The 15,328-nt window shown below is 33.8% G+C and overlaps 3 protein-coding genes across 4 annotated transcripts; 2 read left to right on the top strand and 1 right to left on the bottom strand.

Moving 5' to 3' along the window:
* The first annotated feature begins 17 nt into the window (after window positions 1-17).
* Window positions 18-6,102, top strand: Prp6 (pre-mRNA processing factor 6). Its single transcript, XM_013324693.1, has 17 exons — window positions 18-186; window positions 259-318; window positions 395-518; window positions 610-740; window positions 884-1,143; window positions 1,409-1,669; window positions 1,951-2,144; window positions 2,405-2,675; window positions 2,869-3,005; window positions 3,116-3,193; window positions 3,295-3,511; window positions 3,817-3,980; window positions 4,098-4,274; window positions 4,438-4,571; window positions 4,689-4,839; window positions 5,226-5,336; window positions 5,534-6,102. Exons 1-17 carry the CDS (start codon window positions 92-94, stop codon window positions 5,756-5,758), a joined length of 2,790 nt encoding a protein of 929 aa, XP_013180147.1. The 5' UTR covers window positions 18-91; the 3' UTR covers window positions 5,759-6,102.
* A 1,254-nt stretch (window positions 6,103-7,356) lies between these two features.
* LOC106126849 (uncharacterized) lies at window positions 7,357-9,203 on the top strand. Its single transcript, NM_001311806.1, is given in 2 exon segments — window positions 7,357-8,641; window positions 8,864-9,203. Coding segments are annotated over 2 exon segments (1,347 nt in total). The 5' UTR covers window positions 7,357-7,532; the 3' UTR covers window positions 9,102-9,203.
* A 119-nt stretch (window positions 9,204-9,322) lies between these two features.
* LOC106126850 (uncharacterized) lies at window positions 9,323-13,492 on the bottom strand. 2 transcript variants are annotated; one of them, XM_013324733.1, is made up of 7 exons: window positions 13,145-13,492; window positions 12,553-12,878; window positions 11,727-11,875; window positions 10,521-11,069; window positions 10,234-10,346; window positions 9,855-9,998; window positions 9,323-9,726 (listed from the first exon to the last, which is right to left on the bottom strand). In XM_013324733.1, the coding sequence occupies exons 2-7, from the start codon at window positions 12,710-12,712 to the stop codon at window positions 9,597-9,599; spliced, it is 1,245 nt and encodes a 414-aa protein (XP_013180187.1). In that variant the 5' UTR covers window positions 12,713-12,878; window positions 13,145-13,492; the 3' UTR covers window positions 9,323-9,596. The 2 variants fall into 2 exon arrangements, with proteins under 2 accessions (XP_013180187.1, XP_013180186.1); XM_013324732.1 differs by lacking the exon at window positions 13,145-13,492 and having other exon boundaries at window positions 12,553-13,025.
* Window positions 13,493-15,328: the final 1,836 nt, after the last annotated feature.

The raw sequence follows: 15,328 nt of genomic DNA, 5'->3' as shown, positions 1-15,328 counted from the left end.
TACCTACCTATTGTGATTTCATTAAAATATTGTGTAATTACAAAATATTAGTACGTTTGTACAAGAAATTTTCAATTGATTTTATGCCAAAATGTCGGTACCACCACAAGCATTTGTTAATAAAAATAAGAAACATTTCCTAGGGATCCCTGCGCCCTTAGGTTATGTAGCTGGTGTTGGTCGAGGGTAAGATTATCTAGACTTTTCTTGTGATAAAGTATCTAGGATTTACAATAATACTTTTATTTAATTTTTCAGTGCTACAGGTTTTACTACACGTTCGGATATTGGACCGGCCCGAGACGCCAATGACGTTTCGTAAGTATTTATTATTCTTCTTGCGAGTAAAATTGTTTTAATGTAATACAAATGAACTAATAATTTGGATTTTTAGTGATGATCGCCATGCACCGCCGGCGGCAAAACGTAAGAAAACAGAAGAGGAAGATGATGACGAAGACTTGAATGACTCCAATTATGATGAATTTTCTGGATACAGTGGCTCATTGTTTTCAAAGGTACACTTTATACTTCAGTTTGGATTAAAATTGTCTTTAGTCTTATTTTTTGTTCAGACAATGATTGCAAGAACATTAATTTTCCACACAGGACCCTTACGACAAAGATGATGCAGAGGCAGATGCAATATATGAATCTATTGACAAGAGAATGGATGAAAAAAGAAAAGAATACAGAGAAAAACGTCTCAAAGAAGATCTGGAGAGATATCGTCAAGAGAGGTAAATATTTATGAATATAATAAAAATCGTATAAAAAGTAATGAAGCAACACCAACAAAGCAAAGAGTTTTTTTTAATGTTTAACACAGATGTTTTAATACATAGTAGTTTTGTTTTATTGAAAATAATATTCTCAATTTCAGACCAAAAATCCAACAGCAGTTTTCAGACCTAAAGAGAGAACTTAAAGTGGTTTCTGAAGAAGAATGGGCTGCAATTCCAGAAGTTGGTGATGCTAGAAATAGAAAGCAGAGAAATCCTCGGGCTGAGAAGTTCACTCCGTTACCAGATAGTGTACTGTCTAGGAATCTTGGTGGAGAATCTAGTACATCTATTGATCCGGGATCAGGTCTTGCTTCAATGATGCCTGGTGTTGCTACACCTGGAATGCTTACACCTTCAGGTATAACTTTTCAATACTTAAACATTTACAAATATTAAACAAAAGTAAATTAAGGGATGCATGGGCATGGCAAATATTCTCTTCCTATGTATCCCCTCCTCTGTCGATTAAACGTCGGCAATGTATATGCAATTATAGACGTCTTTGGACAATGCTATTTAAGCCTTTCACTATTTAAGCTATTTCAGGCGGCCGCTTGCTCATTTGCCACTTTATAGTATAAAAAATGTACAATAATAATTTTAAAAGCATTTTATATTTACAGGTGATTTGGATTTGAGAAAAATTGGTCAAGCCCGGAACACATTGATGACTGTAAAATTATCTCAAGTATCTGACTCTGTTACTGGACAGACAGTTGTTGATCCTAAAGGATATTTAACAGATTTGCAGTCTATGATACCTACTTACGGTGGGGATATTAATGACATTAAGAAAGCCCGCCTCTTACTGAAATCTGTTAGAGAAACTAATCCAAACCATCCTCCAGCTTGGATTGCTAGTGCCCGTCTGGAGGAAGTAACAGGTAAATTGTTGTGTTTAATTTTCAAATGTAAATTCTGCATCTATTATGGCATTATTACAAAGATGAGTATTCGAAATTTATTGTAAATAATCTTTACCTCAAACTTCAGTGAAGGAATTTTTCAAATACGTGCAATAGCTTCGGAGCCCATTCAATGCAAACAAAAAAAGAAATCTTTCCTATTTATCATATTATTAAAGACGTAAATCAATTTTTGGGTGCTGTCAGAAACAAGTAATTATCGAAGTGCACATTTATAAACAGATTATTTTTTTCATCAGGCAAAGTGCAATCCGCCCGTAACTTGATAATGAAAGGTTGCGAAGTGAATCCGAGTAGTGAGGAGTTATGGTTGGAAGCGGCTCGCCTGCAGCCGCGCGACACTGCGCGTGCCGTCATCGCACACGCCGCCAGGAACCTGCCTCACAGCGTCAGGATATGGGTCAAAGCTGCAGACTTGGAGCAGGAGACTAAGGTAACTCAAAATGTTATATCTACAACACTTTAGTTTAAAAATTACATTACAACACTGATGTTCTTCCTATTTTATGTTTTTTTTTATTAAATAGGTAAAAAATTAATTTCTGTGTAAATTTTGAATTTGCTTGCCTATTTTATGTTCATGTTTGATACATTGTAATTAATCGTATAAATGCGTTTGATGATATCTAAAAAAAAATGTTAGGAACAAGTAACTGTTGTATATTAGCTTAAGCTATCATTGTATTTTAACAGGCGAAACGCCGTGTTTACCGCAAAGCGTTAGAGCACATACCGAACTCGGTTCGTCTTTGGAAAGCAGCAGTCGAATTGGAGAATCCGGAGGACGCTCGTATCTTATTATCACGTGCAGTTGAATGCTGCCCAACTAGTGTGGAACTCTGGCTTGCTTTAGCCAGACTGGAAACATATGAGAATGCCAGAAAAGTGTTGAACAAAGCCCGCGAGAACATACCAACGGACAGGCAGATTTGGGTGACTGCGTCCAAACTAGAAGAGGCTCATGGTGAGTTTAACATTGATTATCTACTAAAAAATATTAAACAACAAAATATATAGAATTTTGTGTATTTAAACATAGAAAAAATATTAGTTTTGTGCAGCACGGATAAGGAATTATATAAGGTTATACATGTTATTCATATCTAGTAAACTTCTTTAGCCTCGTAAATAATATGTTGATGTTTTCTCCATATAAGGCAACACTCACATGGTGGAGAAGATTATAGACCGTGCGATAACATCTCTCAGCGCGAACGGTGTGGAGATCAACAGGGAACACTGGTTCAAGGAAGCAATGGAAGCTGAAAAGTCCGGAGCTGTTCATACTTGCCAGGTATGAACATAGCGTTGTAATTTTAACAAACATGCTATTGATTTTAGTTATGTTATTAAGAAAATATGTTCTTTTTATGAGGCTAATTAGAGTTCAAATTTGTTTACCAGGCTATCATACGGGCGATTATTGGACACGGAATCGATCCAGAGGACCAGAAACATACATGGATGGAAGATGCCGAAGCTGTAAGTTATTAGCTATAAAACTATCTATATATCTATGTTATACTTTATACAATTGTATATCTCATCAAATAGCATATATCAATCTCTATGTATCATTTTAGTGTGCGCACGACGGTGCGTACGAGTGCGCACGCGCAATATACGGGTACGCATTATCCGTGTTCCCGTCGAAGAAATCAATATGGCTTCGCGCCGCATACCTGGAGAAACAGCACGGTAGCCGCGCCAGCCTCGAGTCACTGCTGCAGCGCGCCGTCGCCCACTGTCCCAAGTCTGAGGTGCTCTGGCTCATGGGGGCCAAGTCTAAGTGGTTGGCAGGTAAGTCATACACATACATAAATGCACGACCAATTAATGCAGAACTTCGCTTGCGTCAATCTTATATGCGGTTCAAGGTCATTCCGCGTCCTCACGTATTCCTTTATGACCAACCATACTTAAATTGTGTGCAGACCAATTTATGTGTTCTTCCAGACTATGTTCTACATCTATGCCAAATTTCTGCGAAATCGATACAGTCGTTCTCGAGACACCTTGAAACAAACATCCATCCATCCAAACATTTGCATTTATAATATTGGTAAGATTTATAACGGGTAGTTAGTTAATATTATTGTTTGTAGGTGATGTGCCAGCTGCAAGAGGTATATTGTCGTTAGCTTTCCAAGCCAACCCTAACTCAGAGGAGATCTGGCTTGCCGCCGTCAAGTTGGAGAGTGAGAACAAAGAGTACGACAGAGCGAGACGACTGCTCGCCAAAGCGAGAGCCTCCGCTCCAACACCGAGAGTTTGTTATATTTTTTTAGAATTTCTCATCAAAAATGCTGTGCCCTCACAAAAATTGACATTTGTTTTTTTTCTATATTATTGTTGCGATGTTAATTACTTTGTTATAATTATTCAGGTAATGATAAAATCAGCGAAACTAGAATGGGCTTTAAACAATCTGCAAGAAGCGCTAAATTTGCTGGATGAAGCTATCAAAGTGTTCGGGGATTATGCCAAGCTGCACATGATGAAGGGACAGATTGAAGAACAAATGGGCAAAGACGATGACGCGCATAATACTTATTCACAAGGAGTAAGTTTTTACTATGTAAAACAATATTAAAAAAGAACGGAAAAAAACAAGTTTTTTTTTTTTAATTTTTCCAATTTTTTTTTTTATTTATTACTAACCTTACAACACCGTGGAGGTACAAAAAAGGTTTTGTTTTTTTTTAATACAATGTCTTTGATTTCAGTTAAAGAAATGTGCAACAAGTGTACCAATGTGGATTTTACTCTCAAGACTTGAAGAGAAACTGAAACACGTCACTAAGGCTAGATCCGTACTCGAAAAGGCACGTCTGAGAAACCCAAAGAACCCAGATTTATGGTAAGTTTATACAACAATATAAATAAAAAAAATAGTAATCAAACACTTTATCTATGGTCATTAATTTTAAACCATTTCGTAAAATTAATAAAAAAAAGTGTAATTTTTTTAACTTAGGTTGGAGAGTGTAAGATTGGAGCGGAGAAACGGAAGCGTGGACATAGCTAACGCAGTAATGGCGAAGGCTTTACAGGAATGTCCCAATGCGGGCCGGCTCTGGGCTGAGGCTATATTCATGGAGTCGCGGCCTCAGAGGAAAACTAAGAGTGTAAGTATTACCCCGGAACTTCACAGCACTGGATGTATTCATTTTAACATTTCTTACGTTTTATTTGATAAAAGAGAAACATTATATGAGTTAATACATATCGTAGTCTCTTTCATCATTCCAGTCCAGTGTCTACAGGTTGGATGCTAACATTTTCTAATTTCCTGTTTTTTTTAATAGTTTAATGAAACTATTTTTTTCTCAATTCGATTTATAGAAAAAAAATCTTAATTATTATTAATATAAATGCGACAATTTGGATGGATGGATGATTTGCTAGAAGGTATATATCTCCAGATCGATTCAAAGAATCTCGTTGAAACTTGGTATAGATGTTTACCTACTAATCATGTTTTTTTTTGTTAATTTGTTATAATATTTTGCAGGTTGACGCGCTAAAGAAATGCGAGCACGACGCTCATGTGCTGCTGGCTGTGTCCCAGCTCTTCTGGACTGAGAGGAAGCTCAATAAGTGCCGCGAGTGGTTTAACCGTACGGTAAATACACTTTGGTGTTTTTTTAACAACTTTGTAATTGAAAAATTAGTTTTTTTTTTAATTTTTAACTAAATGGAAATGTTGATCAAAGCTATCGCTTGACAATGAGCCAAGATGTTTAAAAGTGTGATTTAAATTAAAAAAAATATAATTCTTCTAATTTCTAAGAATTTCATCCAAAATTTTCTTTCAAACAGGTAAAAATCGATCCGGACTTAGGTGATGCTTGGGCGTTTTTCTACAAGTTTGAGTTATTACATGGAACAGAACAACAGCAAGAAGACGTGAAGAGTCGTTGTAAGTCGGCGGAACCCCACCACGGTGAGTTCTGGTGCCGCGTCTCCAAGGACATCGCAAACTGGTGTTACAGCACTGAACAGATACTACTCCTCGTAGCGAAAGACCTTCCCGTACCTACGTAATTACAGATTGGACAAGGTGGGATATAACCAGTATATCTTGGTCTCTTGAGTAAAATTAGAGTTAATTTTATTTTTAAGTCTTAGTTATTGTATATTATTAGGTATGGAGATATATTTTGGAGATAAAGTGAATGGTTTCGTAAGTAAACAGACTAATGAAAAGGGTGCGCAAAATTATTACAAATCTGTACGGTCATAGTAAAGTCATATTTCTGGAATGTCATAGGATCAATTGTTAATATATGTTGAGATGTAGTATATCTAACAATGGATATCATCATCATCATCAGCTCACTAAACGTCCCCACCGAGGGGCTCGGAGCCTACCCTAAGTTAAGGATGATTAGGCCATAGTCAACCACGCTGGCCAAGTGCGGGTTGGTTGACTTCACACATATCTTTTGAATTTCTTCTCAGATATGTGCAGGTTGCATCACGATATTATCCTTCACTGTAAGAACGTCGGATAAATGTACATATGTAAATCGGAAATCGAAAAACACATTGGTACATGGCGGGATTCGAACCCAGGGTCTGCAGATTGCAAGCAGCTTGACCACTGAGCCACCGACGCTCCAGTATATAGATATCATAATTTATATGAATTTATGTGTAATTCATATATTATCATATCTATTTTTAGCAATTTTTAAACTTATTCAACATACATAATTTTCTATGATCAATGGAAATGAGAAATTTTATTTTCAAATTTTACTAACCGTTAATGTAATTTATTGTCTATGGATTTTAATTTGGAAATCAAAGAGTTTAAACTAATGATCCAAACAAGTATATTTCTAATAAGTCTGTGATTTGAGCCTAATGAAGGAAAAATTCTTGAAATTGATTTGTTATAATTTTTCATTTCTATTGACATTGAATGTAATTCCTATTTCGCCATTGAATCATTTACTTTAATAATATTATAAAATGTTAATATTGTATATTAAAAAGTATGATAGATTTGTTTCAAATTCCTGAGTAAAATGGACTAGCTGGAATAGTCTAATCATTGGCTCCCTTCATCTATGACAAATAATAAATTTTACAATAAAAAGAAGAAAAGAATAATGACCTGGATTCCGGCATATGCATTATCTATGCAATTATTATAACTTTTTTCTCCTAATAAGAAAAAATACGCCTTTTAGAGTTTGTTTTATTTGTAACCAATCCTACTACAATCATGTCAACAAATTGTTGATAATTTCAAATATCATTATCACGAAAAGCTATCTTTCTATCCCTAAAATTTGTTTGTTTATTTTTAAAATTTACACAGACTAAATAAACAATGTCAACCAAACCCGGCCAAGTCTGTGTATAAAATAAAAGACAAGGATCGCAGTGCCATGTGTAAGATTGATATCTACAGCTCTATTTTTAACGTAGAGATGAAAATTATCTTGCGTTGCGTGTTATAAACACCTTTTACACATAAAAGATCTATAAATAATGGTCGTGTTTGTGCGCGTGCGCTGGCTGCGAGCCAATACGTTGCGCATGCGCGTTAAATAGCTTACACCAATTTTTTCTCACTTCTAATTTTGAACGCGTAAACTCGCAGTATAAGTGACAGTGATGCTCAATATATAATTATATTTAATAATATATCGTAGTTAGTGATTTATAAACAGTTTATATTGTGATAATGTCTCCAAAGTGTCCAGTTCCTCCCCTCCAAGACGTAACACTCTCTTTAGTTGGAAGACAGCTGATACACGCGCTATCTCGTGTTACAACAGATGAAGATGTCGAATTACCTTTCGCTATGGTGTCCTCTTACTACGAAAGTATGGGAGCTACCAATGACATATTCCAGGATTTACTCAACTTGATACTTAGTTCAGAATATCTCGAGCCGTCGATACGATATTTGTCAATGAAACTGCTGCTTAAAGAAAATGTTAAGAGCTTAGCGACCGGGATCTTTCCCTGCCAATATTACAGGAAAGTACTAGAATTGATCACTGAACAAGGAAAGCATCTTACTGCACTCAATTTAAAAGGTGTATGGGTTAAAGATGAACATCTATCATTGTTCTATCAGCTGGTAAAGAACCTCACTAACTTAACGACTCTTAATATACCGTATATGGCGAATGATGAAGTGCTCAAATTCATAGGTGAACATAACAAAGTGCTCAAATTATTAGATGTGTCAGGTGAGACGGATATAACGGAGATTGGAATAGATGCAATGCTGACAGGTAATCCCCAACTCACTCAGAGTTTAACCGTTGTGAATATCGGTATCTATGGTGAAGAGAATATAGATCATACAGATGTGGCTTTGTTGATACGACGCTTGCCTAACTTGACAAATCTCGGCAGTTATTCGTTTGTTGGTAAAGCTATTTATTACATACACAACAACGACTGCCCGCCTGGATTTAAAACTAAACTACAATACATGCACGATTCTAGAACTAATTTAAGGACTATGAAAGCGATTGTCGCTCTATGTCCGATGTTGGAGACAATATATTTAGAGGAGCCCGATCAAGGGGTGCTACAATTAATAAAAGATTTGAGTTATGTAAATAAGATTAAATTGAATAAATTCCAATGTCACGAACTACATCAGTTATTGGATAAAATAGGTTATAAAATTATAACACTTATGCTTTCTGCGTCTTTGGGGTCATTCAACTTTACTAGGATAGCCGAAACTTGTACTAATTTGGAAAGTCTAGAATTCTATCAGATACAAACGGCGACTCACGAAGAAGAAATACCGTTTAACAAGTTGGAACATATCGAAATAATACACGGTAACCTCTCAATGCAATGTTTGAAATATTTAATGACGTCCAGCCCTAAGTTAAAGAAATTGATAATAGGCGATGAGATTCTTCTAGACGATTGTGATATGTCAAGGTAAAAATTTTACTTTATTTAAAATTTGACAATATTTGACTTGTTTTCAAAAATGCGCAATTTTGTTTTGATTAGCTCTTTCTAGAAATTTAAACCCCAAAATTTGGGATCTAATACTAGATCTTTGGATTACTTTTCTTAGTTTTTCTTTAACCACCAACATACTTAATAAAAAGCGCGTCTAGGTTAACTATTTTACCCTCAATCTGCGTATATTTTCAGGATGCTCCGTCGCTACAAGTTTCCATATTTAGAGGCGATATGGTTTCCGAATGCACCACGGCTGTCCGCAGAGACCGTGGAATTACTTATCGAGTGCTGCCCCAAGCTTCAGAGTCTTGGACAACTCAGTGGCTGGCGCTTCACTCCTGATGAAATGATGCTGATGCGCGCCATCTATGCGAGTACTAACACTGACATTATACTTTCACCCCTGGGTATATTCCAGCAAGGCAATTGATAAATGACGTGACGGTGAAATGCAAAAAAAAAATCAACTCGCCCAAAGATGGCAATCTCATCAAGACGTCATTCTATTCTATAAGTTTTTTACTACACAGTTATGTATTATTTATTTTTATTAAATAAATACTAACAGGATTATGATTGAAATCATTTTTGAAACAAATTTTATTGCTATGCAGTCACGTCTTGACACATAATACAGACTATTGCAACGTTATGCACGCAAATGGAATCTGTATAACTAATCTGTGAAGCTATTTAAGAGGTAAGTACCAAAAAGATGTTTTGGAAGGAGGATTATACATAAGCTGAATTGGTGCACCAAATAAAAATACAATTATTTAACCTAATTTTATTAAATTATCGAAACTTTTTACATTAAGTATAAGCTTTGGCTACACAGGATTAAAACACTAAAAGGCCCCACTGGTTAACAAAATATGTTTCCATTCTTGTAGTTACACTCAAGAGAATGTTAAACAAAAGCTCTCTAATAATCTATGGGCTCTGTTTCTTGTATCGGCGGTGTGTTCTCTTGATTTTGTTCTTGTTTGTTTTTATGTTTCATCCTCAATTTAAACATCTTACATTCGTCTGCACACTTTGTTGTAATGATACTTCTACAAATGGGAAAAATAAATGTAAAATAATTATTAAAATTGTGTTAACCGTTGTATATCCATTTATCCAAGCATCCAAGGATATCCTTAAAAGAAATTAAAAACCTTAAAATGATAAAGTTACTAACCTAACTAAATTCTCCTTGACCCTAAATCTGGATGTAATTTCCATAATAACATCAGATACGATTTTAGGATCGAGGCACATTTTTGCTGGCTTGTTCCGGAAAGCGGGTGACCTTTTCCCAGTAAGGGAATGGGTGGCTAGAATTCTGGAAAATTATAAAATAAAATTACAAATGACTACAAAAAACTGTGAATTTTCTTTGCCTAAAAAACCTATATTTCCAGCATCTTAAAATAGATCTCCTCTAAAGTGAAAAACCAAGATTTATTTTTATTTAAAAATAATTTATATTTATCCCTCTCATTTTTCCTAACAAAAATGAGACAAAAAGTTTTTTTATTGATTTTTAATCAGTGGATGGTGTAGAATTGCATACATACCTTCTGGGGAATGTTGCAAGCAGTAGAGTTCTTGTTGCTATCGTGTAAGATTTCCAATTTACTTTTTTATATTTGTCTTTGTGTATCAGAGTTTTCCCACTTCCTATAGGTATCTGAAAGTACAAAGAAATTTTTTACTGACGTTAAGAAATTTAAATACCTAATTAGAACAACAACGTACGACGACGACGACGTAATTAAGTTTTCTACTAATTAAAAAATAGTATAAATTCTTGATATCTCAATTTTAAAAAGGATAAGACGTAAATCTAATTAGTTCTGTTTACCCATTCTTCTTCTGTTATGTTTTCTGTTGTAGGATTTCGAACATCAGCTCTAGCATATTTATTGCTGATAAGGACATTGTCATCCGATCTATTTGATTCCACACTTTGACTTCTATCACTTTCTTCTCCCTCCGATATATCCATAATATCATTATTTACCACTGATGTGTTTTTATTTGTCCCATTACATTCTCTTGAAACAAAACCCGCCTGTGTTTTAAGGTCTTTAATCATTTGAAATAGTTGTCTAAATCCGGATTTTATATCCAAAATATCTTTTACATTATTGTGACCATTTTTAATTGATTCATTCGGTGGTGTGTTCTTCCTTGTTGAATCAGGTAATGATTTCTTAACGATTTCTCTTTTATTTGCTGAGTCGATGTATCTACAACGTTTCTTTTTATCTACAATATTTGTTTGTCGCGGCTGTAAAACATTTGGTATGATTGCATTCGGTCTATGCAGTGGTATTGGACCTTTTTTGTTTACCCTTTTATTGGTGTATTGTTTCGTAGTGTTCATTGTCTTGTTAGTTTTGTTTTCTGGCTGTGAATTTAAACAGAATTTGGTTGAAAAAAAAGGGTAAAAAAGAAGATTAGTTACAATTTTTAAAACAAATTTTAATTAAAAGTAAATCGATTTCATCCAAGGTTGACTTTTATTTTTTTCTTGGGACACGTAAGCTTTGCTAATGAACATTAAATTGATAGTTTTCTTTCTAATAAGTAGTACAATAATAAGTTTGTTTGAATAAAGATTATTAGTAAAAAGTATTAAGTTAAAGGATTTTTTTATTGTTTTATGTGGCGCACTATTCATTCAATGAGATAATTACGCCTAAAAAACGTTTGGTTACAACGGTACTAAGTCTTCCTTGTAATTTTAAACCATTATTCAAAGAAGACAATTACCTGGGGATTTTACCTGCATCCCTTGAACTAGTTTTAACGTAATAAAGTTAGTTTTAGTTTTCGTAATCATATTTTCGAATTTTAGATTCCTTATTTTGTTCATTATTAAAAAAAAATACACGAAAAATACCAATGAACCAAAAAAAAATAATGATAAAGTATAAATAATTAAATTGTCTTCTCAATTATATAGCTATAATTTAAATGTATGTTGTATGAGAATTTTTCGACCGTACAACATTGTGAGCGACAAACATCGAAATGGGTAGCAAATAAACGGCCTTGACAGTACCTCAGAGTCTTCAGATGAAAGGTTGTCATCGCTTGGCTCCCAAGATGAGGCGCTCGATGAGAAGTCCATGTCTTCTTGTTGACCGCTTGGTCCACCTTCTTCCATTTTTAGTTCTATTATTTTATCAGCTTCTAGACCATGTCTTCCATCTATAAACATGGTATTACGAAATGGAAGTCTTGTCCGAAAAAATACAATGATATGACGAAAACAAATATGATATTATATCACTTTATTTCTTATTATTATAACTCATTAAATTTCATACATAAAAATGTCTTATTATTATTGTATGACAACATTTTGTAGTCATAAAAAAATTTTGAACCGTTAGGTCGTGGTAAGGAAGCGCGCGAAGGGGAATATGATCCGGTAGAATTTGTAAAGGTACTGCACGGTGTTCAAAGAATTCGACGGATCGCAGGCTTAATAAAAAGATAACTGACGTCGAAGTACAAACAGTAAGTAATAAATTTGAAGATTTAAATTTTATAGTAACAATATACAAGTTTGTGTAAGAAAGGCATAAGGTAACTGTTAATTTAGGGATTAGTCCAGTTTAATACATAAGTACATACACTTCTTTCTCTTATAACTTTTATTGAAATTAAATAACATTGCGTGTGCGTTTGTGCTAAGTTTTTCTATGGATTTAGATGAACCATATAAAATTATATATTTTGCAATTATGGTATGATATCAACCGCACACCCCTTGTGATCGTGATACATTAAATTTAAGAGGTGGTACCCCTTAAACGAAATGGACAAATAAATAATTTATAGATTTAAAAAAAAAAGGAAATCAAAATAAAAAATTAACTCACTAGATAAGTGTTTCCGCTTTCTCACTGTATTTGTATCACCTATGGGCACCCCGATCTTAGACACCTCATGTTCCACTTTCAACATAGACCTTGAGTTCACAACACGGCCACTGCTCCATTCCTCAAAGAGCCACTTCTCTATTTTACCTTTCGAGTTCATATCTAATAGATCATGTCGCACGGACTAGTTCCGAATGAATGAGACCCTTCCTAAAAGTGCATTACATCGGTCCCAGGTAAAAGTTTCATTACGCACCCTTACTGCGTTATTATTGCATCCCCCGCCCCGTCTTTGTCGGAACAATAAGTTTCGCCAACGGCCCGGCCTATAACAAAAACTTATGTTTTTTGCAAGCCATTTCCAAGTAAGTTCCTATCCGAAGATTTATTTTATTCCCTATGCGAAGCTTCTTTGTCATTAGGCGCATATAAATTACTGTAAAACAAATACAATTTTTTTTTCTTTGAAGTAGTGTTTTTAATTATACATCGTAGAAATTGAAATCATAATGAATGTTCTTATTTTTAGTTATGTTAATTTGACTATGTAGCTTTATTTAAATAGGACACAACAGAATCGTAACAAGTTTACCAAAGAAGTGAGAAAATTTATACTTAAATCTACTGTGTAGATTATCTTTATTTTCACACAAGATCTTGAAAGATCTCTCTCAGAGAGGAGATCTCAATCTTAATTTCATTTTTGTAGAACACCGCTTCCTGCTTCCAATCTCTACTCAGTCCACTCCTCTCTACTTTTCTTCGCTATGAACTTTCCTTATTTTAAGCCTGCTGAAGACATTGAATCGGTGTGGAGCGGCTTTTAAACTACCCTGTATTGTTGGAAGACGTCGTGAGGTCGGTATTAAGATAATGTAGTTTCGTTACACCATATCAGTTTTTTTTTTACCTTCATAATTTAAAATGTTAAGAAATTGTAGAGGCGAAAACTTATTTTCAAATGTTTAATTTCAAAATCCAATCGTTAACGAAGAATATAAAATCTGTACATTCCTGCCATCATGTTTGATTTTTTGTCTGTCTCCATAAAGTGAACTTGACTTTGACAAATTGACAATGTTGACAGTTGACGTTCAATCCATCGGTTTTGCTTGTTTTCATTTTAGGTTATGGTAAATTTTAATTAATAAATTGTTTTATTACAAAAGCAACATAAAAGGATATAGAAATATATTAACTGAGCTGTATAAATAATTTTAAAATAAGTTTAACTCAATATGAGCACTGAAGCGGCAGTTTTGAAGAGAAAAAAGACTACGATCAGCAAGGGAACTATAAAAAAAACTATAAAAAATGTTATTTGTCGACCCGATGCAGTATATTGGTAAGCTTTTTAAAGAACACTACGCTTTACGCCTAACAATATTCTTTTCGCACTTTTACAGCAGTTTTTTTATTTTATTTTAGGCCAGCTGTAACAGAAGCTGAAGGGAAAGAATTAGAAACTATACTACATAAGTACAGAGTGTCCATACCGGAGTTCAAAAAACCACATTGGAAAGATATAAAATGTTTACCTAAATCTGAAAGACCTAAACAACCTCCTGTCAAGTAAGTTTTAATTACATTTAACACAGATTTCTTTAGTTGCCAGGCTTTAGTTGACTTCTGCAAAATTTAAAAATAACGTCTAGATATAATATTTTTGACTATGGTTTTCTAAAAATTTTCTGTCCACAGGCGGGTTGAGGGGCTTGTTTTCGGTCTATCTGAATGTCGAAACTTAGTAGAGAATCAACAATTAGCTGCTTTAATTTTAGAAAATGAAGTTATCCCAAGGGCTATAGTACATCCTCTACTTGAAGAATGCCATAAAACTTCTGTACCTGTGTTATGTATGACTGGTTTAAAGAAAATTACCGCTGATAACTTTGGGATAGCAACAAGCTGTTTAGGAATTAAGCTTAATATTTTAACTGACCTAACAAACAAGATTATAGAAATATCAAGAAAACATAAGCCTAATAAACAAGAAATGTCAGTTGTAAATGTCACTGGCATTGAAAAAGATGAACAAGATATTGAAATGAAAGAAAGTATAGATAATACTAAAATAGAATCTGAAGTCACTAGTAATGTTTTACATTATCCTTATTTATATAGAACTGACAAGAAAAGAGTATTTATACCACCAAATATTCAAAAGGAAGAAAAAACAAGTAAAGATTTTATTGGTCAAGACTTCATTGCAATTTCTTCTATCAATGTAAACGAGGGAAAAGCGTACAAGAAAATGATTGTTAAAAGAATATCTAACAATCCAAACAGAGTAAAGGTAAAGTAATCATATAATTGTATATTAAAATAAAAGTAATATTTCAAATAAAATCATTTATTTAATAATAAAGTAAGTTATTTTAATATAATGTCAAAAAAGACATAATAAAACACATAAAACATTCCTATAAAAAGGAATTCACTTATTCTACTCAAAAATTGTTACAGGATTTCTATTATAATATATTTAGAATTTTCCTATCACATTTTCAGAGTACATAATTAAATTTCATCAAAAATCATTACTGTAACTTATAATACTAAAGAAAAAGTCAAATACAGTTAAACAAGGGTTCAGGGGACCGCAGTATTTTGAATATTAAGTGTCTCTCTAACCGAGTTTCGCTTATCTCATATGACAATGGCTCTTGCTTCTCCAGATTTGACTGTATTATATAACATCTGTAAACTGCAGCTTAATTAAGCAATCAAATTTATATAACTTTGTAAAATAGATATAATTGCAAGCTACTTGCTA

This window comes from Papilio xuthus, unplaced genomic scaffold (assembly GCF_000836235.2).
Source record: "Papilio xuthus unplaced genomic scaffold, Pxut_1.1 DF824992.1, whole genome shotgun sequence".
NCBI classification, from domain to species: domain Eukaryota; kingdom Metazoa; phylum Arthropoda; class Insecta; order Lepidoptera; family Papilionidae; genus Papilio; species Papilio xuthus.
The sequence above is the reverse complement of the archived record's forward strand: the minus strand, read 5'-3'. Positions and strand labels throughout refer to the sequence as shown.